At 40.8% G+C, this 26,577-nt stretch overlaps 1 protein-coding gene across 12 annotated transcripts in view; it reads right to left on the reverse strand.

The window, feature by feature from the left end:
- The window catches only part of chl1b (cell adhesion molecule L1-like b), an 885,223-nt gene that overhangs the window by 155,830 nt on the left and 702,816 nt on the right, over positions 1 to 26,577 (reverse strand). For all 12 annotated transcript variants that reach the window (XM_072582623.1, XM_072582619.1, XM_072582621.1 and 9 more), the window contains one exon: positions 879 to 1,083. In XM_072582623.1, coding sequence (XP_072438724.1) covers positions 879 to 1,083 — 205 coding nt within the window. The remainder of the gene's footprint in view (positions 1 to 878; positions 1,084 to 26,577) is intronic.

Consider the following 26,577-nt stretch of genomic DNA (forward strand, 5'->3'; position numbering starts at 1 on the left):
GAGGAAACCGGAGCACCCGGAGGAAACCCACGCAGACACAGGGAGAATATGCAAACTCCACACAGACAATTGAACCCAGGTCTCTAGTGCTAACCACCGTGCCGCCCACTTGCTGTTTCACTTGCTATTTCAAAGGTAGTCACATACTGTAACTCTTAGTACCATCAAGAACTTGGCAACCTCAACCTCAAAATAGATTAAGTGGCTTTTTTGTTGGTTTGCTGATCTTCAGAGTATGACTTTCACTTTGTAAGCCCTTCTCTACTTTAACTGGTAATGTAATACTGGAAGTCAAATTCAAATTGTTCATGCCTCCTCCATTGATACTGACTCCATTAGATCCCATTTCTTCATTCGGTTCATGGTCAAAAGGATAACCGAAGCAATGTGAGAAACCAAACTATTCTATTCTTTGAGCTCTATTTGTTCCTACAGATCATGTCATTGTTAGCAGTATGTTTATATGCAGAATCAACTGGAATAGTTCAGAGATTCAGGCTGCATAATGTAAAGATAATACAGATATAGCATCATTACCCTCCCTTGAAGTCTGTTATCTCTTTCCTTCTAAGTATTGCTCTAAAATATTCCAAATAAATGATTTTATCTCCTGGTTCATGGGACAATTGCAATGAAAATACTTAGCAAGCATCTTTAAGGTATTCAGTGATGTCGTGAATTTAATCTGAAAGAATGTGTTGCCTATAAACTGACATAATTCTGAAAAAAAAAGTTAAATGAAAGAATCAGAAATTATATGAAATACTGTAAGCCATTGCATATCTACAGTCATGAAGAGATTCCATTATTAGAAATTACATTGTATTTAAGGTTTTTTTAAGCGTTTTAAATTGATATCGCAGAGGATTAACCTTTACCTCCTTCTGGAGTCTTGAAATGAATGGGTCCACTTGGTGGTCCATCACCTTTCCTATTAAAGACCATCACGATCAGACCATATTCACTGTAGGGTTCCAAACCTGGAACCATTCCATGGCTCCGTTGTCCATTGAAAGTAAGGATGTGTTTTTCAACATATCGTTTTCTCCTCTCCAACAAACTTTTAATTTTCCAGTAGACAATCTGTGACAGGAAATAAAATGACAGCAGTGTTACCTACAAATTGACAGTCTGACAAAAAAATACGCAAACTGTTAATAAACGTTTGGAAGTAAATTACACAAAAAAATACAAAAGGTCTATTGTTTGAGCAAGCCTGTGATTCACATTGACAATTATTTATTTTAATAAAACATATTTTTAAAATTTAGATTCCTTGTCACTGCTCTTGTTAATAGCCTATGTTTTGGTGATGTGGAGATGCCAGTGTTGGACTGGAATGGACAAAGTCAGAAGTCACATGACACTAGGTCCTCACCCAACAGGTTTATTTAAAATCACAAGCTTTTGAAACCCTGCTTCTTTGTCAGGTGAAACAGAGAGAGGTGTAGCATTCCTCCAATTCACCCATCGAAGGAGCAGAGATCCTGAAAGTTTGTAATTCTAAATAAATCTGCTGGACTGTAACATGGTGGTGTTTGACTTCTGACTGTGTTTTTCTGTCAGCAGTTAATCAATTTTCCATTTAAAAAGAAAAAGCTTCCCAAAACTTTTCAGAGGATTCCAGAGCACATTCTTCCTTCTTTCTGGCATTACATTAATCTTTATATATTCAAAAGAGGAATTAAAGGTTTCAGAAATAGAGTAAATAACAGAGAAATTAAACAACCAATCCAATTGTACGATGCTCATGCATATTAAGGAAATAAATAAAATCCAGGGAATATTAGTAACATTTACATCATTAAACATAAAGTGAAATCACGATTGAGCCACACAGGATCAAGTAACAAAGGTAAACACAGTTTATACTTTTCAAAAATTGTAGCATTTCAATTTCTTTGTTGGGAATGAAACTCTATATTTTTTAAGTTATAATATTGCCAAAAGAGACACATTTTACCAAATACTTATTATTTCACACTTATCAGTACAATTCCCAAGAAAGACAATCAAAAAAAGAATACACATTTTTTTTGACTGTCTGAGATGAGGGTGCTGATGTTGTGAGGAGTGTGAGACAAAATCATATTTTTCAATAAAAATTCAAGTTTTGTAATGCCAAATGACTATTGCTATTTTTTTTCAGTACAAGAGTTGTTTGGCAACAAAATTGGCAACATGCTACTCAAAATATAATCAGTTGCTTCTGATTCAAGGAGAAAGTGAGGACTGCAGATGCTGGAGATCAGAGCTGAAAATGTGTTGCTGGAAAAGTGCAGCAGGTCAGGCAGTATCCAAGGAGCAGGAGAATCGACGTTTCGGGCATGAGTCCTTCTTCAGGAATTCCTGAAGAAGGGCTCATGCCCGAAACGTCGTTGCTTCTGATTCAAGTAGATTATCATTGACAGTGACGTCTGGATTTCCAAGTTTATATGGATCTTGGCATCAAGTGTTGAAGCCACACTGCTACTATTGCTAGAAAATACTGCAACAATTATGATTGCCAGTTGAAGAAGACCTTTAAAAGTAGAGGTGTGACCATCATAACTATTACATAACAATCAACCTGCAAGGCAACTTTGGATGGAATGCTGATCTGAACTCAAATTGCACCAGTTTCACAAGCACTATTTTTCAGTTCAAATTTTCACTCATTGTATTTGCACATCACCAACATAGTACTGCATTACAAAAACTCACTATACTTAAGAATGCAACCAAATGCAGTTTCATTAACACTGCTGAAATTGGATTTGACACAACAAGAAATGAGCATTTTAGTTCATCCACTGTGAGTGAGCAACCTGATTTTGAATAACAGAAAACAATTTCTAAATAAAGTTAACAGAACCATTTGCCAACTACATTTGAAAATTCGTCAGTTTTTAAAAATATATTTCAGGAAGTAAGTGATGAGGATCTGGAACATGCTGTCAGAGATTTTGGTCGAGATAAATTTAATGGTAGTTTCAAAGAGAATTGGACAAGCAGTTGAAGACAAACGAAAAGCTGAGTGAGTGGGATGACCTAAAATGCTGTTGCACAAGTTGGGACAGACTTGACTGGATGAATAGTTATCTTGCTGTGCTGTCACCAGTCTATGATTTTATGAATTAGAAGTCTGAAAAAAACTGACGAATAAGTTAAAATGTACTTAATTTGAAGTCTCATTGAAGGTCTGCAAATAGTGCAATTAGTGGAAATATTGTTTGGAAATGGGACAAAATCAGTTTAATGACCAAGACCAGGTTAGTGCGACTTTAAAGGTAACAAATAAGATTGGAGACTCAATCAGATCTAGAATCATTTGCATCAAGCATGGTATTTACTTCAAAAACAATGATCTGCTTTTGGACAAAATTTGGATGAAATTGGACATTCAGTCCTTCAAGTTTTATTCACTGAAATTTCTCCCAAGAGTTGGAGGGATACAGGCAAAGAGCAGGCAGTTGGGACTAGTTTAGGTTGGGATTATGTTCACATGGACTGGTTGGACTGAAGGGTCTGTTTCTGTGCTGTATGGTTCTTTGACTCTGTGTTGGGTCTTTTGGTCTATGCTGTATGACTTTGCACTTGCTAAGGACGAGGAAATCAACCAAAAACCTTGAAATTTATTGTAAATAGCTCATACAACAGACTGGGCAGTATATTGTTATCGGCAATATTTACCAAGAAATTAACTGTCAGGACTCTGTGACTTCAACCCTAATTTCTATGCTGACGATCCTCTTACAGATACTTACAAACTTCGATTTTCTTTTTCATAGTGCATCAATATTCCTTAGTGCAGTTTTGTTAGAAAACTGGTTTGCATGAAAAAAAAGGTCCTCCTTTAATGGTATGATCAACAATTTGGTTCATTTTTTTCTCTTTGACATTGATTGATTGCATTGAATATACTGGGATAAATTTTGAGCCAAATAAACTGTATGAATTTGAAGTTTACTTCTTCCACATATATAAGCCTCTGATTTTACCTCTGAAAAACATACATAAATTGGTCTAGACTTTGCCACAGAAACCATAGCAAGTCTAATCGTGCTCATCATTACTGTCATGCAAGCTGAACAGCAAATTATGGTTTCTGTACCTGTTCAGTTCAGTTCAAAAATTTGGAAATAACTATTCAATTTGTCCTGCTCCTCCACAAGCTTTGTGGATTCAGCCTTACATTCAAGAATAGGGGTTTACGTATGAACTAGGAACAGGGTTGAGCCACTCTGTCCCTTAAACCTGTTCTATCATTTAACGAGATCATAGCTGGTCTGATTCTTCCACATTCTCATCACGCTAATAAGTTGTTGACTGCTTCCTTACCAAAATCGTCAAAGGACTTAGAAAAAAAGTGCTCCAAGGACTCATGGCCCTCTATGAGAAAAATTCTCAGCTTTATTATAAATGGCCAACTGACTGCTTTGAAACCGTGACCATGAGTTCTAGATTCTTGCATCTGTCCATATCCACTCTGTCCAAAACCTTTGGGATCTCAGTTGTTTCAAACAAATCAGCTCTTACTTTTCCAGAATCCACTGGCAATAAAGAAACAAGCTTGTCCTCTTGAAACAACCCACCCTTTCCAGATATTGTTCTAACAAACCTTCTCTGAACTACTTCTAAAATATTTGTGTCCTTTCTTGAACAAGAAATACTGTACTCAGTGTTCCAGATGTGGTCTCACCAATGCTGTGTATAACTGAAGCATAATCCCCTTTACTTTTGTATTCAATTCTCCTCATGAGAAATAACAAAATTCTATTCGCTTTCCTAATTACTTGCAACAGCTGTGTACTAGGTTTTTGTTATTTATACATTAGGCCACAAATGCTGCTTTTAACTGACTGTGGTAGGACTTCCTCACTGATGATAGTCTTGCTTGACTTGATCAAGGATTACCCCTATTCAGACTTTGAGAATTGACTCATTTATTGTAGCATGACGTGGGTAACATTGGCTGGCCAACATTTAATGTCCATCCCTAGTTGCCCTTGAGAAGGTGGTGGTGAGAGCTGCCTCCTTGAGACTCAGTTATCCATGTAGTGTAGGTACACCCACAATACCATTGGCATGGGGGACAGGGGTGGTTTCAAGGAATTTGACCCACTGACACTGAAGAAACTGAAAAATATTTCCAAGTCAAGATGGTGAGTGGCTTACAGGGAATGGTGCAGACAATGGAGCTTTCGTGTATCTGCTGTCCTTGCCCTTCTAGATGGCGGCTACCATGGATTTGGAAGCTGCAGTCTAAGGAGTGCATCTTGTAGTTGGGCACACATTACTGCACTGAGAGTCAGTGGTGGAGGGAGTGAATGTTTACAGATGTTTATGGTTCTAGTGCCAATCAAGTAAGCTCCTTTGTCCTGTAGTTGAAGCACATTCATTGTGTTTGTCACATAAGATGCTGGCACATGCTGTGGCATGACACTGACACCATATAGTAAAATGTCGACCCTCTTGACTGAACATGACAAGCTTTGTCTGCACTAAAAGACCAGACATAAGTTCTATAAGCCTGTAAGTTCTGAATGAGGTGAACATGTGCAAAAAGACAAGGCAGAGATGTTGTGAACATCTAAGTAGTGCAAAGTTAGTGAGAAGTAAGAGAGCAAGGTAAATGTCTTAAGATGCACCTGACTGGAGATTGATCCTTGTCCTGACATGTAAAGTGGCTGAGCAGCAGCATTATTGGGCAAGTTTTTTGTGAGCTCAAAAGTCCAACATTAAAGTGGAGAACTGAATTCCAAGTTTGTTACACCTGTGCCATGATGATGTGGTAAGGCTGGTGCATGTCCATTGGCAGCCTCCACAGATGGGGGTTGGTGCAAGCAGTCACTACCCATGCAGCATGCTCTGTGATGATGGGGTTGTTATCCAAGGACTGGAGGAGCAAGCAGTGAGATAAAGCTGCCAGATACTTGCTCAGAAGTTAATGTTGGGAACAGTCACCATCTCGTTTTTCTTTCTCCTCCTTTGACAAATAGCCAGCTGCATATAAAGAAGGGACATGAGGTACTAATGAAATGTTAATGCATGCAACTAGGTAGGGTTCTTGATGCTTATTAGCAAGATTGTCATGTTGCCACTCAAAACTTACGTGGAAAATCTTGCTGTATTTTCCAAATGACTTGCCATTGCTCGAGAACTGTGACTGTATTAGTCCAGTCAGGTATATTCCATAAAAGTTGACTTGTTTACACTTTTAATTCATAGGCCTTTGGACAGTTTACTCCATGGAATTGAAATAATGCTTACTTTTGACGAAAGAAATCAAGTGTAAAGTATTAAGTTTAATTGAATGGGAAACAGACCAACTGTGTTCATTTTGTTGGATCCTATAGCATATAACTTGACTCTCTTTACCAACACTTTTTTCTTAATAAGGCAGGATTAATGCTGTCATATTAATGCTATTTGCCACAAATTTGTCTACTTCTGCCAACAAGCTGCTTTTCCGTGGACTGGCTCCAACTGCACTCATTCATCTTTTTGACAGATGAAAATGCATCCATGATCAATTCGATCAAATCTGTAATGGCACTGTCTTCAACTTTCTATTTTTCTTAGAGAGTATAAGAAGATAGTGTTTTTTCCTGAATGGTCCCAATACTGGATAAGGCCAAAAGTCACATGATACCAGGCTATTGCCAAAAAGATTTTTTGAAATCATGAGTTTTTGGAGCACATCCCCTTCATGTGGTAAAGTCGGTATAAAAATGATTTTCCAACATCTTTCAGTTCTGAAGATACTATCACCATTGGTGGAGTGACTAAAATTAGGAGGGCACAAGGGTGATGGCTGAACAGTACTTAGTGAGAAATAGAACACAGGCTACAGAGAAAATTAGAATTAATTGAGCACATGTGACAAATGGAAGCTGTTCATTTTCAGAACGACACAATATTGAGTTATAGTAAAGTTGCAGTTGCAGAAATGACTGTGACTATCACTTGTTAGACTGCTACTTGTCATCCATTCCTCATTGATTCTTCCTTGTACAATCACATTATTGCCAGAGAGGAGTCACAGAGCAGTGAGACTGCTACTATGTTTGTATCTGTGTTGTCGGGTTTACAGAGATCTGAAAGGTGAAGGGTCACTTGCTCAATGAAACAAAGCTTTTTTTTAAGATTAGATTACTTACAGTGTGGAAACAGGCCCTTCAGCCCAACAAGTCCACACCGACCTTCCGAAGAGCAACCCACCCAGACCCATTCCCCTACATTTACCCTTTCACCTAACACTACGGGCTATTTAGCATGGCCAGATTACCTAACCTGTACATCTTTGGACTGTGGGAGGAAACCGGAGCACCCAGAGGAAACTCACGCAGACATGGGGAGAATGCACAAACTTCACACAGACAGTTGCCCGAGGCAGGAATTGAACCCAGGTCTCTGGCGTTGTGAGGCAGCAGTGCTAACCACTGCAGAGCTGCCCTTAGTCTGCCATTTATTATTACATTCTCGGTTTGCATTCTCTCCACATGCATCAAAGTGGTGGCACAGTGGCTAGCACTGTTGCCTCACAGCACTGGGACCCAAGTTTGATTCTACTCTCAGGCAACCGTGTCTGCATGGATTTCCTTTGGATGCTCTGATTGGATTGACCATGCTAAAACACTCAATGTCCAGCGATGTGCAGACTAGATGGCTAGCCAAGAGAAATGCAGGGATAGAGTGGGCAGTGGACCTTGGTGGGAAGCTTGTCAGAGGAGCAGTGTGGACTTGATGGAATGAATGTCCTGCTTCCACACTGCAGTGATTCTACCACTAAGTGATGATTCATTTAAGCCTGCAGGACCGCTCGGTGTAGTGCAGTGAAAACAGGGAGTACATTGGTTCAACTGCACCAAATATTTTCATCAAAATGAAGTGACACAGGGAATGTAAATTGGAGAACATGGTTGCAAGACAGTTGAGGCATGGGAGTAATACTCATCACTGTATAACAGCCAGTGAAGGTAGAAATGAACAATTTTGACAAATTTGGCAGCGCAGCACATCCAAATCTGTTCCATCTTCATCTTAATGGATTTGTTGAAACAAGTCTTTGAAGTAATAGATTGCTATTGGCATAAAAGGAAAGACTGCAGAAAGCTTTCTTTGAGCCAGAGGTTCTCAAAATATCCATGTGTTCAGCTCAGAAATAGTGGACAACAGAGTGAAAGCAAGCCAAGAGTCAGAGCAGAGTAATGTATAGATAGAGTTAGTTCATTCTTTGCACATCCTCAGACTCCTGAAGCATCAAGGATGATGTTTACTTCTGAAGAAATGTGTTTCTTCAAATAAACTTGACATAGTCAGAAATAGATCTCTTTATATTGTTGGCGCTCTTTGAAAGTGTTTCCAACAGACATGCTTTACACAACAGTTAGATTGCAAAACCCTTGGCAGCAATTGCATCCGTCTCGATTTCTGACAGTTTAAGATTTCTTAACAATCTTGAAAAGGTTAGTGAACCGATCACCGCAAATATGGCGATCATTAAATTCTTCTTAGACAGCACTGATCTGGACTTAGGTTCAATCTGTAAATGAGCTGATGCAGAGTTGGACGAGGTTATGGAATTGGAATTGGATAGTCGTGAAGATTGTATAACTGAGTGAACATAAGCTTCACCCAACTCAATATCAAATCAGGGACTGAGCTTGAGAGGAGTCTGCTTCAGTCTCAGATATTTGCTCGAAAATAGATGGAGTTTCAAAGGAATGGAGTTTATGACAGAGCATGATCACATTGGTTTGATCTTCCCAATTCAGAGAGAATATTTTTATTGATCAACTGGATTTTGGCCAAACAAGATGTGTTCCAAATCAGAGACAGCTGAAGCCTTGAGAGGTGGCAGTGAGGAAGAGCCAGCAATATGACACCTAACATTTTGTTTATATATGGTTTTGTTGACGGACAACATCGAGATTAAAAAAAAAGGAAGTGACCTAGGATAGATTCTTGGTGACTTTCCAGAGATAATATCATAAGAGCAGGAGCAGAAGCCATTCAGGTCAGACTGTGTCTGGAGAGAGAAGGATGGAACCAAATGAAGATAAACACATCCAGCTAGTTGACAGAGAAGAGCCACTGGTAGAAAGATGGTGTGGGTGACAATGTCAAAGACTGCTGGCAAGTTGATATTGCAGCATTTTAACATTACACACCAGTGTTGCATTGTACTTAAATGGCCCGAGGCTTTTCATAATCAATCTCATTCAACAAACGTCCAGTATCTTCCTTGAGTATCATGAATAATAGCAGTAGCTCCAGAATTGATTCTATTCTCCAGCTTTTTCAGGTCACTCTTTGGTCAGTATATGTTCTGTTAATGTTCTCACTGTTCTATACTCAGTAACTTCAGTTGCACTACGATGATTTTACTGATCAGTGTATGAAAATATTCCAGCAGTCATTCCAGAGAAATTAATTATTTTGGGCTTACATTCCCATTTTAAGATTGTATATTTTTCAAGTTGAGATTTGATTTCTCTTTCACATTCTTTTGTTCTTCAGTTCATTGATTATACAACTGGCCTCTTCAGCATCCATTTTTTGGCATTGTGCAGCAGGCGATATGAAACTGCTTGCTGCTGCTGTAACGTTTTAGTATTTACGTAGCTTGCACCTTATTTACACCCCAGCTGTGTACTCCCTCAGACTCTGCAAGCAGGAATTGCCCTTTTCACTTCAGTCCTCCATCGTTATTCTAAAACAAATGTCCCAGAAAGGCAATCAACCTCCTCAGTTTGCCAGCTGGAACATGGAGGTGCTGGTGAATGGGATGGTGGAAAGCAGGGCAGTGTTTTCCCTGTTGATCAGCAAAGGAGACCACACTAGCAGACTGAATAAGACTGGACTGAGCTCGAAGCCCAGGTTAGAGTGGTTCCATGTATGAAACCTAATGCACAGTGGTGCAGTCAGTACACTAATGTTCCATTGTACTCCACAGTGTTAACTATCACTCAATGCTACCTCATTCTCACTCTGCCACTCTACATGCCCCTCATGAAAGCTCATGATACAAGTCTCATTATTTGATGCATCATAGCCACTCTGTGGCACTCAAATGCCTCATTCCAACAAACTACTAACCCCTCCTCCTCTCTTAACTTCCTACTGACTCAATGGGGGCACCTCAACACCTCTCCTGCCCATGAATCAGCACTTACGACTTTTCCATCCACTTGAATCATTCTCTGACACTTCCCTTTTACCACACTTTAGGAAAAGGTTAATCTGCCCCAACCTGGACTGCTGTCTGCACTGCAGCCTGAGTGATGTACCTGTGCTCCCAGACTGAATGCACCTGACTTACTAGAGCCTGGAGGCACCAATCCCTTGTACTGAAATCTGATGAGCCCCTTGATTAATTGTGGAATACCCATTGACTGGCTATAGTCTCTCTTGACTCCAGTAAGGACTGGTGCCCTTTGACTTTAAGCCATGGCCATTTGAGACTCATGCAGCATGTTTTGCATACAAGAGGCCGGTAAATGTTGCAGCTGTGATTTTGAAATAGCATGATGCTGTATAGCATCTACTTATCTGTTTGACTGCTAAGTCTTCCAAACGGCGACAAGTTGTCTGCCTGTCCCCCCCATGCTAAAAAGCGATGCACAGCATAGAACTGTCAAGTTCCAAGTAAGTGCAATGTAAGTGAGCTCACAAAATTAAGCTAAGACTCATAACGTGTGTGGATGCACGAGATGCGTGTGTCGCTGTGTACGAAGCAAACTGGCAGAAACAGAAACATGGGTGTTTGTGAGCTCCAAAGCAAAGTTAGGAGGGGCTGAATTGGTGTGGGAGTTAGTCTGAGAGCAGGATGATGAATGGCGAGGCCGGTAGTTTGCTGTTGCTGACTTGCTCGGTCAGATGGTAGAGGAGTATAGTGTCCAGGGATATTGTGGTGAAGACAGCATTGGGTAAATGCCCAGAGAACCAGCACGCTTCTACCATCAGGTAACTACCCTGTTATATCAGGAACTATGCTGTTGAATTTCTCAGGGAAGTGGAGGGGAATTGGAAGCTATACAGAAATGAGGTACGTCAAACTAATAGCCAAATGCAAATGAATGGAAATAATGCAGTTGCTACTCATTAGTAAGATTCTGAACTTAGTGTTTAAAACTCAAGGGAAGGCAAAGTAAGATTCCTTTATCTTGATGTCAAGATTCTGATTTTGTTTCTCATTTTGGCTATGGTTTCTCCCCCACATTTCTCTCACTGCTCAATGAAGCAAAAATTACGTTCTGCTTTTTATCAGGGAACATGTCTCAGTCTGAACTTTTGAACACCTCATTTACCTTCTCTCTGCTAGTAGACATCACTGCAGGACACAAATAAATACACTTCCCCCCCCCCCCCCCCCCAGCCAAAGCTTATCTGCAAAATGTCCAATTGATCTTTCGTGACTGTCTGGCATGAGGCGTCAGTTTGAAATCGCATTGAAATTCATCATCCTGGACTCAACTGCATTTACTCTGTACCTACTGGGTACTCAGCTGTGATGATGCACACATGCTATTTCTTTGAGTTTGAACCTGCAGTTTCCTTTACTTTGAAGGAATTAAGTTCTGCCAAGTCACATTGTCTCAGGTTAACATGGTGCTAATGGTGCGATCTCCAATAAATCCGAAGCGCCATTCATCTCAAAGGGGTCCCACTTCTTGCAGCAGGCAACATGCTGGCAGAGGAGTCTGAATCCTGAGGCAGCTTGGATATTCTTTGTTAAACATACTGTAAAAGCCACTGTCTCCTTGCAGATCATGCCCAGCCAGGCTCACGCTGCAGTACATTTGGACAACTCTCAGTTTTGGGTCAGTGACAATTTAAAAAGGACGCTAAGAAGGGGAAGAGAAAATACACAATGAAGAGGGTCAAGGGAAGAGTGTGCTAAGATTTGAATCAGGACAGGATAAAAGGCTCAAGGAGAAAAAGTGGTTCCATCCGAGAGTTAATTCCGATTGCTCAAGCAAAGAACTGGCATGGATACAATGAATCACTCCACGCTGTTGGGGTTTGACAATGTTAAAATACTAAAAAAAATTCAATATATAGATCAATGGTCTTAGAGACTTTTTGACAATTATATGGAAGCTTCCTGAACATTTTACTTTGGCACAAAGTAACCTTGAAAGTAAATATTTTCACATCCTAATTAAAAAGGTGAAAGCCAGAAGTGTTCTCTAACCTTGTTCTAAACTTTAAATACAGCTGATAAAGGCGTCTCATTGCTTAATAGGAGAAAGTGAGGACTGCAGACGCTGGAGATCAGAGGTGACGAGTGTGGTGCTGGAAAAACACAGCAGGTCAGGTCGCATCCAAGGAGCAGAAGAATTGACGTTTTGGGCGTCAGCTCTTCAACATTCTTGATGAAGGGCTAATGCCTGAAATGTCACTTCTCCTGCACCTCAGATGCTGTCTGACTGGCTCTGCTTTTCCAGCACCACCTTCTTCAACATCAATACTTAATGTCCAAAATAAATCAACATCTTCAACCTGAAGCACATTACATTTAAATGACAAATCTTACTTCAGCATGGTGGAATTTTAGCTTTGGATCAATTCTAAACTTATGATGTATAAATTCAATTCCTATGGTTATTGAGTGGAAGCAAAGCAATATTAACTCACCTATGCTGTCTTCTAACTATTTAATTGAGAAGGAGGTCAGATCCCAATTGTAGACCCACACTTTACATTGTCAATACTGCAGCAGTGATACTATCAAATAGCTCAGGCAGACTCTGCAGTTGCAATGTGAACACACCCCAAGAGACTTGAATGGCTTTCTAATAATTGTCCTCGAGACCAAATGATTTTTGAACACAATACAATTACACTGGACAACATTTTCAGAAAACTACTGTAAGATGCTTTCAGAAAATCTCATTAACTTACAGTTACCAGAAGTTGCTCATGAAAGAAAATTGAGCAGAAGATAATCTACAAAGTGCTAAACATCAACGAGTTGGAAAAAGGAAGTGCTTTTACTGTCATGGCTATCTCCTTGAAGTGGAGAAGGGATTTCATTGCAATTTTAACTCCTCTCACAATTTGCAAATGAATCACCCCTTACAGGATTAATTTTTCACTTGTTTAAAATCTTAAAGTATTCTTATTTCCATTCAAGGTCAGAAGAAGAATTAGCCAGAAACATGAATCTTGCACCACTTATCCAGTCATTCCTTTGAGATGTTTACAATCACTATCAGTCTTTCCTCCTTGATAACCACATCAGAAACACAAATTGCCTTGGGTATAAATAACTTGTTTATCCTTCAACTTCACCTCCAAAAATTTAGAAAACAATTTTGTCTCGTGCAAATACGTAAGACATCAGATAATTGTGAGAACTTTGTGTAAAGAGAAATGTCAGCCACGAGAAATTTAGTTGCATCATGCACACATTTCCAAAGCTTCAGCTGCAGTATTGGATCCTAAAACTACATGTAGCCCTTCTGGTGTGGATCATTTTTGGCCACTACTTTAGATACATTGCTCACACAGGTGCAATGAACATTTGGTAGGAGTAGGCGGAATAAGCAAATCCTGATGTCAGTCAATTGTAACACTGATTTGATTCAACTCATGCCATTGTCCACTGTGAATACTCTTGCTTATTCCCTCCCTCAAAGCCCAACAGAATCTGAACATGGACTGTGCAGCAGGATGAACTGGCCTGCATTAATAGAAACGTTTGAACATTCAAACTGCTCAAGTTAACAAGGAGAGGCGTAGCATATAGTGAAGACTTCAATTGTTCCACTTGAACAACATTATTGAAAAGAGAGCCAACAGTGTAATGCAGGATAACACACTGCTAAAGGAGTGTTGAGTAGGAGGGGGAGACAGACTTTCAAAAGAAGGGCATATTGAGCCAAGATCTTCAGGAAGACAGATGCGATCTTCAACCTAAGACAGGAACAGTGTGCATGACAACTTCTCTTCATCAAGGAGATGCCAAATGACAGCTGCCATCTGTTCTAAGTAGAGTAGCAAGCGCAGGGCAGAGTGAGGATGGTACTGTCAGTGGCTGCTAAGGAGACTATGGGCGTAAACTGAAGAATATCTGGATGCTTCTAGCTGAGTCAGGCAACTTTTTAAAACATCTGACTGTTCATTGTCCACTGTTGTATGAGGGAGGTCACCAAGGCTATGACAAGAAGGGAAAACGTTGCATTCTGTTTTTTTTAGTGAGAAGCAGGATTACGACACCTAGTTGAAAAGTGTGGTGCTGGAAAATCACAGCCGGTCAGGCAGCATCTGAAGAGCAGGAGGATCGACGTTTTGAGCATAGGCTCTTCATCAAGAATGGGTTTGGTGGGGGGGGTAGGGGGGGGAGCCTAGGGGAGCTGAGAGTTACATGGGAGGGTCTGGGTCTTGGAGGAAGGTAGCAGGGAATGTGATAGGTAGATGAAGGTGGGGGTGATGGTGATAGGTCAGAGAGAAGGGTAGAGCAGATTGATGGGAAGGGAGATGGACAGGTCGGACAGTTTAAGAGGGCGGTGCCAAGTTTGAAGTTTGTAACTGGGATAAGGTGGGGGCAGGGGAAATAAGGAAACTGGTGAAATCAACATTGATCCCGTGTGGTTGGAGGGGCCCAGTGGAGGAGGCCAAGGGCTTGCATGTCCTTGGTGGAGTGGGAGGGGGAGTTGAAGTGTTCAGCCAGAGGGCAGTAGGGTTTTTTTAGTGCGTGCGTCCCAGAGGTGTTCTCTAAATTTTTCCACAAGTTGGCATCCTGTCTCACCAATGTTGAGAAGACCACATTGAGAGCAACAAACACAGTAGATGACTTATGTGGAAGTACAGGTAAATCACTGTCAGGTGTGGAAGAATCCTTTGGAGCCTTGGATGGAGGTGAGGCGGGAGGTTTCGCACTTCTTGTGGTGGCATGGGAAGGTGGGGGAGGGGTGTGGACCTAACAAGGTAGTCGCGGAGGGAATGGTCTCTGCAGAATGCAGATAGGGGTGGGGAGTGAAATATATCCTCGGTGGTGGGGTCTGTTTGTAGGTAGCAGAAATGGCAAAGGATGATGCGTTGTATCCATAGGGTGGAAGGTGTGGTCTGGGCGGGGTGGGGGTGGGGGGCATTCTGCCCTTGTTGCAATTGGAGGGGTGGGATTCAAGGGCAGAGGTGAAGGAAGTAGAGGAAATGCACTGGAGGGCATTACTGACCACGTGGAAAGGGAAATTGCGGTCCCTGAAGGAGAAGGCCATTTTAGATGTTCCATGGTGAAATTAGTCCTTCTGGGAGCAGATGCGGTGGAGGCAGAGGAAGTGGAAGTAAGGGATAGTGTAGGAGGCAGGGTGGAAGGAAGTGCAGTCTCAATAGCTATGGGAGTCACTGGGTTTGAAGTAGATGTCTGTGTCGAGTTGATTGCCGGATATGGTTCAGGAAGGGGAGGGATGTGTCCGAGATGGTCCAGGTGAGCTTGAGGTCAAAGTGGAAGGTTCGTGAAGTTGCACACACCTAGCTGTGTCAGGATATCAGGTTTTCCCTGGTGCAATGTGCAGTGACTGTGCAGGCATCACTTTGCAGGTGCCACGTATGTATTTAGAGATGTCTTGTTACCTGAAGGGAACTGTAAGTCAAAAAGTAACATCCATGCCACACACATGTCAAGCAATGACCATCTCCAATAAGAGGTGTTACCATAATTGAATCCTCTACTCTAAACGTCCTTGAGGCTACCATTGATCAGAAACTTAATTGGATCTACAATATAAACACAGTGGCTGAAAGATCAGGTCAGAAGCAAGAAATCCTGCAGCGAGTATCTCACCTCCTGACTCCTCAAAGGTTCCATAAGAGGGTGCAGAGAGTCTGGCCAGCAGTTCACCAATCAGGACGCTAGTTCTAAGACAGGCAGGAAACCAACTGAATGTCTCAAAATGGAGATATTTTATTGTAAATTGTAAATTGGTCACAATACCTGGCTGTCAGATTCTCCACAGGACGGCCTAACCCATGGAAAATGAGTCATAGGGTTACAGAGAAAGAACAGACCTTTCAGTCCAACTCGTCCATGCCAACCAGATATTCTAAATAACTATGAAATCTACTCCCATTTGCCAAAATCTGGCCCATATCACTCTAAAACCTTTCTGTTCATATACCCATATAGATGCATTTTAAATGCTGTAATTGTACCAGCCTCCACCATGTCCTGGGCAGCTCATTCCTTCTACGCACCACCCTTTGTCTGAAGAAGTTGCACCTTAGGTCCTTTTTAAATCTTTTCCTTCTCACATTAAACCTATGCCCTCTCATTTTGAATTCCCCTACCTCAGGGAAAAGACAGTCTATTTACCCTATCCATGCCCCTTATGATTTTATAACCTCTATAACGTCACCCCTCAGCCACTGACACTCCAGGGAAAATAGCCCCAGCCTGTTGAGCCTCTCCTTATAACTCAAACCCTCCAGCCCTGGCAACATCATTGTAAATCTTTTCTGAACCCTTTCAAGTTTTAGGTATGATCAATGGTGCCTGGCAGATCTATGCCGGGATGCAGGAGTGCAGATTGCCACTCCTCCTGCCCCATCCTAATGCCAGGATGCCATGTCAGCAGGGAGATCTCAGTCTTAGTCTCTTTCCAATGATCCAATAATGAGCCATTGTTGGTTAGGCAGCCTCTGCTGTGCTCATCCCATCCCTGACATGATCAGCCTGAAGGCTTCAATAGCTAACCCAGTGTACCATTTCGATAAAGACAAGAGATAAGGCAAATTGTTTCCACATCGAATCTTGTTTCAGATTTAGGATGGTGTCCCTTACTTTTCATGTTGACAATGACGTTCTAAGTGAAACAAGAGTGCCATGGCCAATGGTGTCTGTAAGACGGTGGGAAAGAGGAGAGCATGACAGAATATCAGAAGAACCAATGAAAAGCATCAGTAGACAGATCAGTGGAGTGAAGACCTAAGATCAGACTGTAGTTTGAGCTGAGGAAAGAAGTTCAGATTGATGGGGCCCAACTGTTGTCAGGGATCAGAGTCACATTTCAGCGTGTGCGATTCTGCACATTTTCTTTTTGGAGAAAATCTAATTTTCTTTCTCATTTTTGACACCCCCTTGCCTGGTTTGTGCTTCAGGAATGTATGAAGTCAAAATGTGCAGCCACCCCCACTAAGGTTGGGTTTCCTATTTAAAGTGACAGATGAAAATCCGATTTATTCCGATGTAGCATTAATGTCTGGCGGTGCAGATTTTTGGAAGTCCATTAAAAGAGTATTTATGAAGTAGATGGAAAGCACAAAGAATCTGGGACATGCTGAAAGGCAAGTGTAAATTGTTTTCATACTTTCAAATATCATTATTAGGTCATTTTTCTTGCAAAACACCACCATAAAAATCTGGGCCTTGAAGGTAATTTTCTAATGGGAAAATGCATGCAGTGGAAAATGTCACAAAATACCCTGTCAGCCTGTACAATCGTTGTGAGTTAAATGGCTCTGGCTGTGGAAGATGCTTTTGGTTTTGACTCTCTAAAAATAAATCTAACCATTTGTCCCCTGTTATTGGCTTACAGGCACTTTGTTTTCAAGTTGAAATTAACAGCTGTCTGGACTTCACAGATCTACTACTTCAATGCTGAACATTTGGATGAATTTCAAGGTCCAATAGATTTCAATACCATAGGATTTCCATTCATTTAAGAATGAATGACAGTTTCAAGGAGGTGCAATAACTTATTGTGCCTTTGATTTTGCTTGTGCTGTGAGGTAGCAGTGCTAACCACTGAGCCAGCATGCTAACTTAGTATTGTGAATTTTTTGGTACTTGCCACTCCAGATGGTCATTGATGATTAGTAATTGAATATAATTAATTTTGAGATATGTAAATTTTAGGACACAGAGCAAATCGAAGAATATGGACCTCCAACAGGAAGGTGTGAACATTAGTGATTCTTAACAAATAGTGCAGCAGGTTCGATTCTAGCCTTGGGCGACTGTCTGTGTGGAGTTTTCACATTCTTCGTGTGTCTGCGTGAGTTTCCACTAGGTGCTCTGGCTTCCTCTTACAGTCCAAAGATGTGTAGGTTAGGTAAATTGGCTGTGCTAAATTGCCCATAGTGTTCAGGGAAGTGTAGGTTAGGTGCATTAGTCAGGCGGAATGGGTTTGGGTGGGCTACTTTTCGGAAGGTCAGTGTGGACTTGTTGGGCTGAGTGACCTGTTTCCACACTGTAGGGAATCTATTAAATCAAGATATTTCTCTTTACATCAATCCTATTTGATTGACCCCTTATCCTGAGATGTGATTTGCTCTTGTAGATTTCCCAGCTATGGAAACAACTTTCCAGCATTCTCAGAAACCTCCGTTATGCTAAATCCATAAAGGTCTGCTCAATCTTTCCTCACAGAACAGCTCTTTCATTTGAGAACGCAATTTAGCTGCTTGCTGTTTTCACCAAACTCTTGTAACAACTTCAAGACTTCCTTTCTCATGTATTCCACTCTTCCTGTGATAGGGGCCAATGTACAAATTTAGTTGCTCATTACTCTCAATGATTCTTGTTCAGATGAAAGGTTATTGGCATGAAAGGCTAAATCAGTTTCTCTCATGGAATCCCTACAGTGTGGAAACAGGCCACTCAGCCCAACAAGTCCATACTGACCCTCCAAAGAAAGTCCCACCCAAACCCATCCCCCCACCCAATAACCCTGCATTTCCTGTGGCTAATGCACCTAACCTACATGCCCCTAAATACTGTGGGCAATTTAGCATGGCCAATCCACCTCACTTATACATTTTTGGACATATTACCTAATTTTCTGAGTACTTCCAGCATATTAAGCCCTTATTTCAGATTTCCAGCATCTATGATATTTTGCTGTAGCATTAGGAAAACACAATTTGTCACTGTTATGAATCTTACAGAAGCAACATGCTGGTAATCAAACCTCACTACTACGAAAGCCAAAACAGAAGTGTAAATCAAAAAAAATGATCAACTTGTCTCTTTTTGTTTGGCTATCCACAGTAAAATAGTTGTTTATTGCGCTCAATACACTAAAACAAAACTCATTAACTAAAGGAAATGCTTATTCTTGAAACAGTTGTAAAACCAAGCTATTGTTTCAGCATTATAGAATATCCCCTTAATCCCAACTACACAGTCATACACAGAAAAAGTAACACAGCTCTGCAGAGATATTATGGTTTTGATTAAAAAAGAGATACAAAGGAAACAACAATCTGTGGGTTAAGGGTGTGAATTCAAATGATGGACTGGGCTGCCCTCTCCCAATCCCTTCAATATCGTATGGATGAGGTTGGACTGCTGGCAGGCTTAGAATAATGGAGAACCGTCAGATCTCATATTCACCTGGGAAACAGTCATTTGAAATTTCTTCAGGCTCCACAAAAACATCACTGAAAGATCTTTCAGCTGGTTTTGCTTTGTCTCTTACTGATTGAGAGTCATAGAGAGAGAGAGAGAGAGAGAGAGATGGAGCGTGAGAGTACAGGGCGAGGAGGAAGGGATGTACTTTGCTTTTCCCTGCAAGCTGCTCCCATAACTAAACATTTGGAAAGGTACATAAATTGGAAAGGTTTCGAGGGATATGGGTCAAATGCAGGCAAGTGGGACGTGTTTAGTTTGGGAAACTTGGTTGGCATGGACAAGCTGGACTGAAGGGTCTGTTTCTGTGATGTATGATCCTATGACTCTAACCTCAGTCTAGAGGCTGTTGCTCGACAAGAACAATTCAGATTCCACTACTTTTGCAAACAGGTTTGCTCAGCAATCAGCATCATAAATTCTACCTCTTATCTGACTTAAAAGCTTTACTGGACTATTTTGTCACCAGTAATTGACAGATAATCCAAATTTTCTTGGAACTTGTAACCCAAACATGTCTAAACAGTTTCATATTCCAGTTTCTCACAGGAATACATATTCACTTCTGGACTAATTAGCTACTTGCTGCTCAAAGAGTGAAAAACAATTCTCCTCAGCAAACAAGATTTCAGTGATGTAAAAATTTAGATAAACTAGTCACTTAGAAATGTAAATGTCATTAGTTGTCTTATAATGAATCGGGAGTATAAAAATTCAATGTGACTGTGACTTTTTCTGCAATAAGCTGTTCCAGCATCTTGTGTGGTCATCACATCATTCAACAATTATAGTTAGGTATATAATTGTAGGTAGATGGTATAGCTCAGTGGTCGTCTCTCAGCTGAATCATCAGCAGCAAAGAAAGCCATATTTCACATGAAAGACACCGTGCAAATCTCACGTCATTTATTTGATGACTTCAGGTACCTATCATTTCACAAAACAAATCATTTCACTGTATTTGTAAGACACGTGACAATAAATAAACCTAATCCATTTCAGCACATTTTCTGTAGACCAAGGCAGAGCAATTGAAAGCCCACAGTGACCACTCCATGCAGATAAAGTACAAACTGGTAGAAGCTAATATGATGCTGCATTTGGTTTGCACTGACTTAAAAGGGGATGAATCTGTGTGTTTAAATTGAATTGGTAATTTCTGAGGCAGACCCTAACTAAAACAAACTGAAAATTGGCCAAAACAGAAACAGAAAAGGGAATCATGGAAAGAAGGCAAATCCTCAATGTTTCTAAGAAAAGAGAAATAAATAGGTTTGGTAACTAAAATCTCTGGCAAAGTGATCCTGTTTTTAAAAAAAAACCTAAAAGGAGTCAGTCCAAGCTAAGCAGTAGCAGATGATGAATTCACTGGTTTAGTATAAGCAAGCTGAGCAAGACTGACAAAAGCAGAATCTGTAGCCAGAAGCTTAGAGCTCGTCACAACAGCTGTTCCTGTAACTTGAAGATAACATTGATGGGGCTACCTCATCCAGACTCCGTTCAGCAAGCTCCACAGAAATCTAATGAAAAAGGCCAATGTATATTCACGCATAAGGTTAAAAGAAATCCCACTTTCATGATGATAAGCTGAATGCACGGCAAAAGAAGACATAATAATTTTATAGTCCGAGGTAAGATACGGATAAATTTTTCTTTTGCCATTTTATTGCCTCCATTCCTTAAGTTGTTCAACAGTTTTAAAGTGTGGACGTTATTCCATCCTGTTAATTTATATTCTTTGAGAACTGTATTAAGATTCAGATTCATTGTATCTTTTCTCCTTTAACAACATCAAGCAAGGAGTAAAAAGAAAAGTCAAATCTATGATGATGACAAATAAAAAAGCATCATTTGAAAGAAACATTGATTCACTATTTGCCCAACCACTTCTGGTGACGAGATTATCCTGTAAGGGATTCTGTTACATGCTCAATTTTATGACTTTAAAAGACTGGAAGAGCCACCGTTTTCTTTGCTTCTGGGCGAAAGTCAAATATAGCAAGTGTTAAATGAAGAATGATTTTCCAAAACATGCATACACAATGAGATCTCTTCTTGATAGAGGACATGTACCTCAGGAAAAAGGTGGGGATGTGTGCAGGGTATGCATGGGAGAGAAATAACTACAGGAATGGAGATTCAGCGTGCACTATATTGGACACAACAGAAGTGATTAATCCAATTGCCTTGTATTTGGAATATAGTTTCAACAAAGCCATACTTAGCTGACAAAAGTAGTTTTAACAAATTTTATATTTGTTTTCTAAGCTACTGTATTTTTAATCAGAACTTCAAAGAGCACATTCACTCCATAATTAACATTACCACCAAATCTGACAGCAAAGGTAAACAGAATTGCATTGGTTACAGGCTTATGAGGGATAGACAAAGTGTAAAGGGAATGAGAGAGATGGAGAGTGGAATCTTACATTGTCTTGCTGCATCATTTTCGTAGAGTTTCACAGTGGGTTTCTCTCTATGAGTGGGTTTTCTTGAGATATTGTCCCAAACTCACCTCATTAATAACACACTATGCCTGTATCATGTCCTTCGAGTTTGATGTTGGCCTGATTGCCATAGCCAGAGGTTCTCTCCATTTCTTGGATCTGCAGGAATAGACTGACATGCCTGGCACTGGTGCCATATTCAAAAGGCCGTTGCTCATCCAGGCAAGTGCTGGTGTGGCTGCATACAGTTTGGTAAATTCAATGGCAGAAAGGGAAATTTGGCACCCCATTTTTTTCAGATAGGGACCTCAAGTGGACAGGGTGGTGTGGAGCAGGCCCTGACACCAAGCCCTGGTCAGCTGGTGTGAGATTGCTATCAGGGTTAGTGCAATCTCCATGCATAGGAAGTACACCAAACATTGCAGCTAGATTAAGTGCTACTATGAACTTTTGCTCTCTCACATTTATTCTCTCTCTGCAATTCACCCTCCATTCACCAATGATAGGTAGTGGTGCGTCTAACATTTCTTTACTCCTGAAACAGAGAGGATGTTGGTCTTCACTGGTGAGGACTGGAACGAGTCTAGTGTAGATGCAAAGACATCTATAACCTTTCTACCAAGACCACTTAATAGGGAGGCAATGGTCTCATAGTCATATCAATGAACTATTATGCCAAAAACTAAGTGAATATTCTGGGGACCAGGCTCAAATCCAGCCATGGATTTGAATTCAATTTTAAATATTCTGGAATTTAGAACCTATAGATGGCCACAAAACCATTGTTTGTTGTCAAAAAAACCCATGTGGTTCAGGAAGGATATCTGCCATCTTTACTTGGTCTGACCTATATGTGACTCCAAGCTCAAAGTAATGTGGTTGTTTCAACAGCCCTCTGACATGGCCTAGCAAGCTACGCAGTTGTATCAATCATTATGAAGTTTCAACAAAAACAAAATGAAACTGGGTGGACCACCTGGTATTGACTGAGGCCACGGCAGAAACAGCCTGTCAACCCCGCAAAATCCCCTTGCTAACATCCAGGGGCTAGTGCCAAAAATTGGGAGAGCTTTCTCACAGACAAGTCATGCAACAGTCTGACCTTGTCATACTCACAGAATCATACCTTACAGACAATGCACCAGACACTTCCATCATCATCCCTGGATATGTCCTGTCCTACTGGCAGGACTGACCTAGCAGAGGTGGCAGCACAGTGTTATACAGTCAGGGGGGAGTTGCCCTGGGAGTCCTCAATAATGACTCCAGATCCATGATGTCTCATGCCTTCAGGTTAAACATGGGCAAGAATCCTCCTGCTGATTACCATGTACTATTGTCGTTCAGTGAACAAAACGGTACTCCTCCATGTTGAACAACACTTGAGGGAAGCACTAAAGATGGTAAAGGTGCAAAATGTCCCCTGTATGGAGGATTTCAAGTTGATCACAGAGAATAGTTGGGCAACAGTACTATTGATCAAATTGGTTGGGTCCTAAAGAACATAGCTGCTCTACTGGGTATGCAGCAGGAGGTATGGGAACCAACAAGAGGGAAAAATATACTGTATCTCATCCTTCCCCATCTGCCAGCTGCAGATACAACTGCTCACGACAGTATTGGTTAGAGCAACCACTATTAAGGCACAAGCTAGGATTGTGATGGAATACACCCCACTTGCCTGGATGAGTGCAGCTCCAACAACACTCAAGAGGTTTGACACCAACCAGGACAAAGCAGGCTTCTTGACTGGCACCATATCCATAAGCATCCACTCCCTCCACCACAAATGCTCAGTAGCAGCAGTGCGTACTATAAGATGCACTACAGAAATTCACCAAACATCCTTAAACAGCACCTTTCAAATTCACGGCTACTTCCATCTAGAAGGACAAGGGCAGCAGAGGTATGGGAACACCAACACTGCCAAATTCCCCTCCAATCACTCACCATCCTGACCTGGAAATAGATTACTCTTCCTTCAGTGTCGCTCAGTCAAAATTCTGGAATTCCCTCCTTATCAGCATTGTCAGTCAACAAAAGCATATCAACTACAGCAGTTTACCAAAGTAGCTCACAACCAGTTTCTCAAGAGCATCTAGGGACAGGTAATAAATGCAGCCCCCGTCAGCGATGTTTATGTCCCACGAGTGAATTTTAAAAAACTGTTCACTGTATTGCACATTAACTGATAAAGCACACAACACTTTCTCTTTTTTGTAATTTACCAGGGTGATGGTCATAATGGCCATCATTAATGTTGCCTCCTGGATCCTCCACCAGCTCTGATATGGACACCTCAGGGCATATTTTATCAAGCTTAGAGTTGGGAGCAGCAGCTGGTGAGCATCTCACTGCCAGGTCTCCACAGCTGGTCAAGGGAAAATGTGCCAAGACGCTAGCACTCAAAGGAGTGCCAGAGACCAGGCATCTGCTCTGCCTCAGGCAGGAGGTGACCCCATGGCGTTGGCAGTCAGGAACATCATACAAATTCACAAGCAGACACAGGATCAGCATGCAGCTTTGTTTGCCTGAAGCAGCAAGTGGCAAGCTGGAGTCACCAGGTATTTTCTGGTTGGGAATTCTCAGCACCTTGATTCTATTTGTTCCATTGCACAATAGGAATTGCATATTAATGATGTAAGGTTCAGTATTAAAATATTGAATTCAACAACATCAGATAATTTTATTTCATTTATTTTATTTATCTTTTTTATTTTTTTTTCACTGTTCTGTACCTCTTATTTCTTGATTGTCTCTCTCTCACTCCCCACTCTCTCATCACATTTTTCTCTCCTCTTCCCCCTTTGCTCCCCTTCTCCCCTGTTTTCCATTTTGCCTCTGCTTCACCCATCCTCCCCATCCCCCACATATTTTGTCACATAGCACCGGCTTCAGCCTTGGTCATTCACAGCTCCTAATCTCCCTATAATCTCTCTATGCACTGTCATTATCACCTCTTTATTGCTACCTTTGCTTCTGGACCCATGACTCACCTTCTCTCAGGCTCGTATAAATACCTCCCTATTTCTCCCCTTTTTTTAGCTTTGACAAAGGGTCAGTTAGACTCGAAACATCAGCTCTTTTCTCTCCTTACAGATGCTGCCAGACCTGCTGAGATTTTCCAGCATTTTCTCTCTTAAGGTTCAGTATTAATGAGGATGATAATCTTGTTACTCGTTAGTGAGAAGCTCAATATCCAAATCTCGATTGACCAATGCAAGTGCTTGCTGCTGAAGTCAAGAAAGGCCTTGCTTGACTTCTCACAGAATTTTCCTAGGTTTCTCGCCAAGAAAGCATGTAATTTAGTGCCTTTGACAATTCCGCTCAGAGTCGCTGACTGAGGAGAGAAGGCATTTGAAACAAGGTGGTGCAGCTTGGACTGACGTACTGCCCGAAAATCATCTTGGTGAAAAATGCTGTTTTCTCTTCTGTTCCTCAAACTAAATCTTCAGTGACACAAATTTGCCCCAATCTCCTGCGATACATTTTGATGTTGATAAAATGCAAACGAAGGACGAAAGTCTGTTTCATTTACTCAGGACTGAATGAATGATAACTGAAACATTTGCAGACACAAACAGGCGGAAAGTATATCAACAATATTTCAAGAACTTGTGAAGAGCCATTTGAAACTGTGCAGGTTCTTGTCAATAACAAGCTACTGTATAACAGCACATTAATGCCATCCTTTATGGTTTGAATCAATTGTTCTTTAATCAGTCAGGCATTATAAATGCATAGAGACCACACAGAAGTGGAATTGTCTCTGTTGCAGACTATATTTTAAGTACAGTTACAAAGTGGATTGAAATGAACATGACAGTTTATTTGATGCAACTTGCCAATAACTGATTGTTCAACAGCTGCTAATGCACTTTTGCGCATATTTGCAATTGCTCTAACTTGTTTCAGAATTAAGGCAAGATTCTTCATTGCGTTACTGACAGTAAGAATGTTGGGAAATAAAATCATGCACCTGCTCAGAAAGAACTCAGCTCTTGTCAAGTTAAGAACTGATTCACGATAGAACAACAGCCTGCAATAACTGAATTAAGTATCTCACCCTGAAGCAGACTTTCTTTTTCAGCTTGGCTGTTTGTTATCAAAATATCATGCTGGTTTGGACAGGTCAGCATAAGCTATTCACTGCAAGCATAACTCTAAAAGACAAGTAACATTGCTTTTAACAATGCTCCTGAGCAGTGTGTTGGAACTCAAGATCAAATTAAGACAAATTCATTTGTAATAACAGAAATTAAGAATGGTGACAATATATGCATCCAACAAACAACACATGCTCCAATTAATTTCTAAATTTCGAAGCCTGAAGTTTCTCCATCATCATAAAATGGCTTGGTTGCCTTGTTTCAATGCCTTGCCAACTGTAATTTGGAAGTGCCAGTGTTGGACTGGGGTGTACAAAGTTAAAAATCACACAACAGCAGGTTATAGTCTAATAGGTTTATTTGCAAGCACGAGCTTTCATAAGTAAGAACTGAAACCAACATGGTCATTCTTAAAAATGAGAGACTTTACAAACAATCCAGGTCTTTTTCAATATATAATTTCAGTTGCATCGCACTTTGCTATAAATTCTGTGTCTTACAATCTTATACTCCACAGCCACCTGATGAAGGAGCAGCGCTCCAAAAGCTAGTGATTCCAAATAAACTTGTTTGACTATAACCTGGTGTTGCATGAGTTTTAACTTTGCCTATTATAATAATAGGCTCATGGAGCAAATCTTTTCAAGCTAAAGAGGGACCACATATATCACTGCATTGTCTG

The sequence above is a fragment of the Chiloscyllium punctatum genome, chromosome 12 (genome assembly GCF_047496795.1).
Source record: "Chiloscyllium punctatum isolate Juve2018m chromosome 12, sChiPun1.3, whole genome shotgun sequence".
Lineage (NCBI taxonomy): Eukaryota > Metazoa > Chordata > Chondrichthyes > Orectolobiformes > Hemiscylliidae > Chiloscyllium > Chiloscyllium punctatum.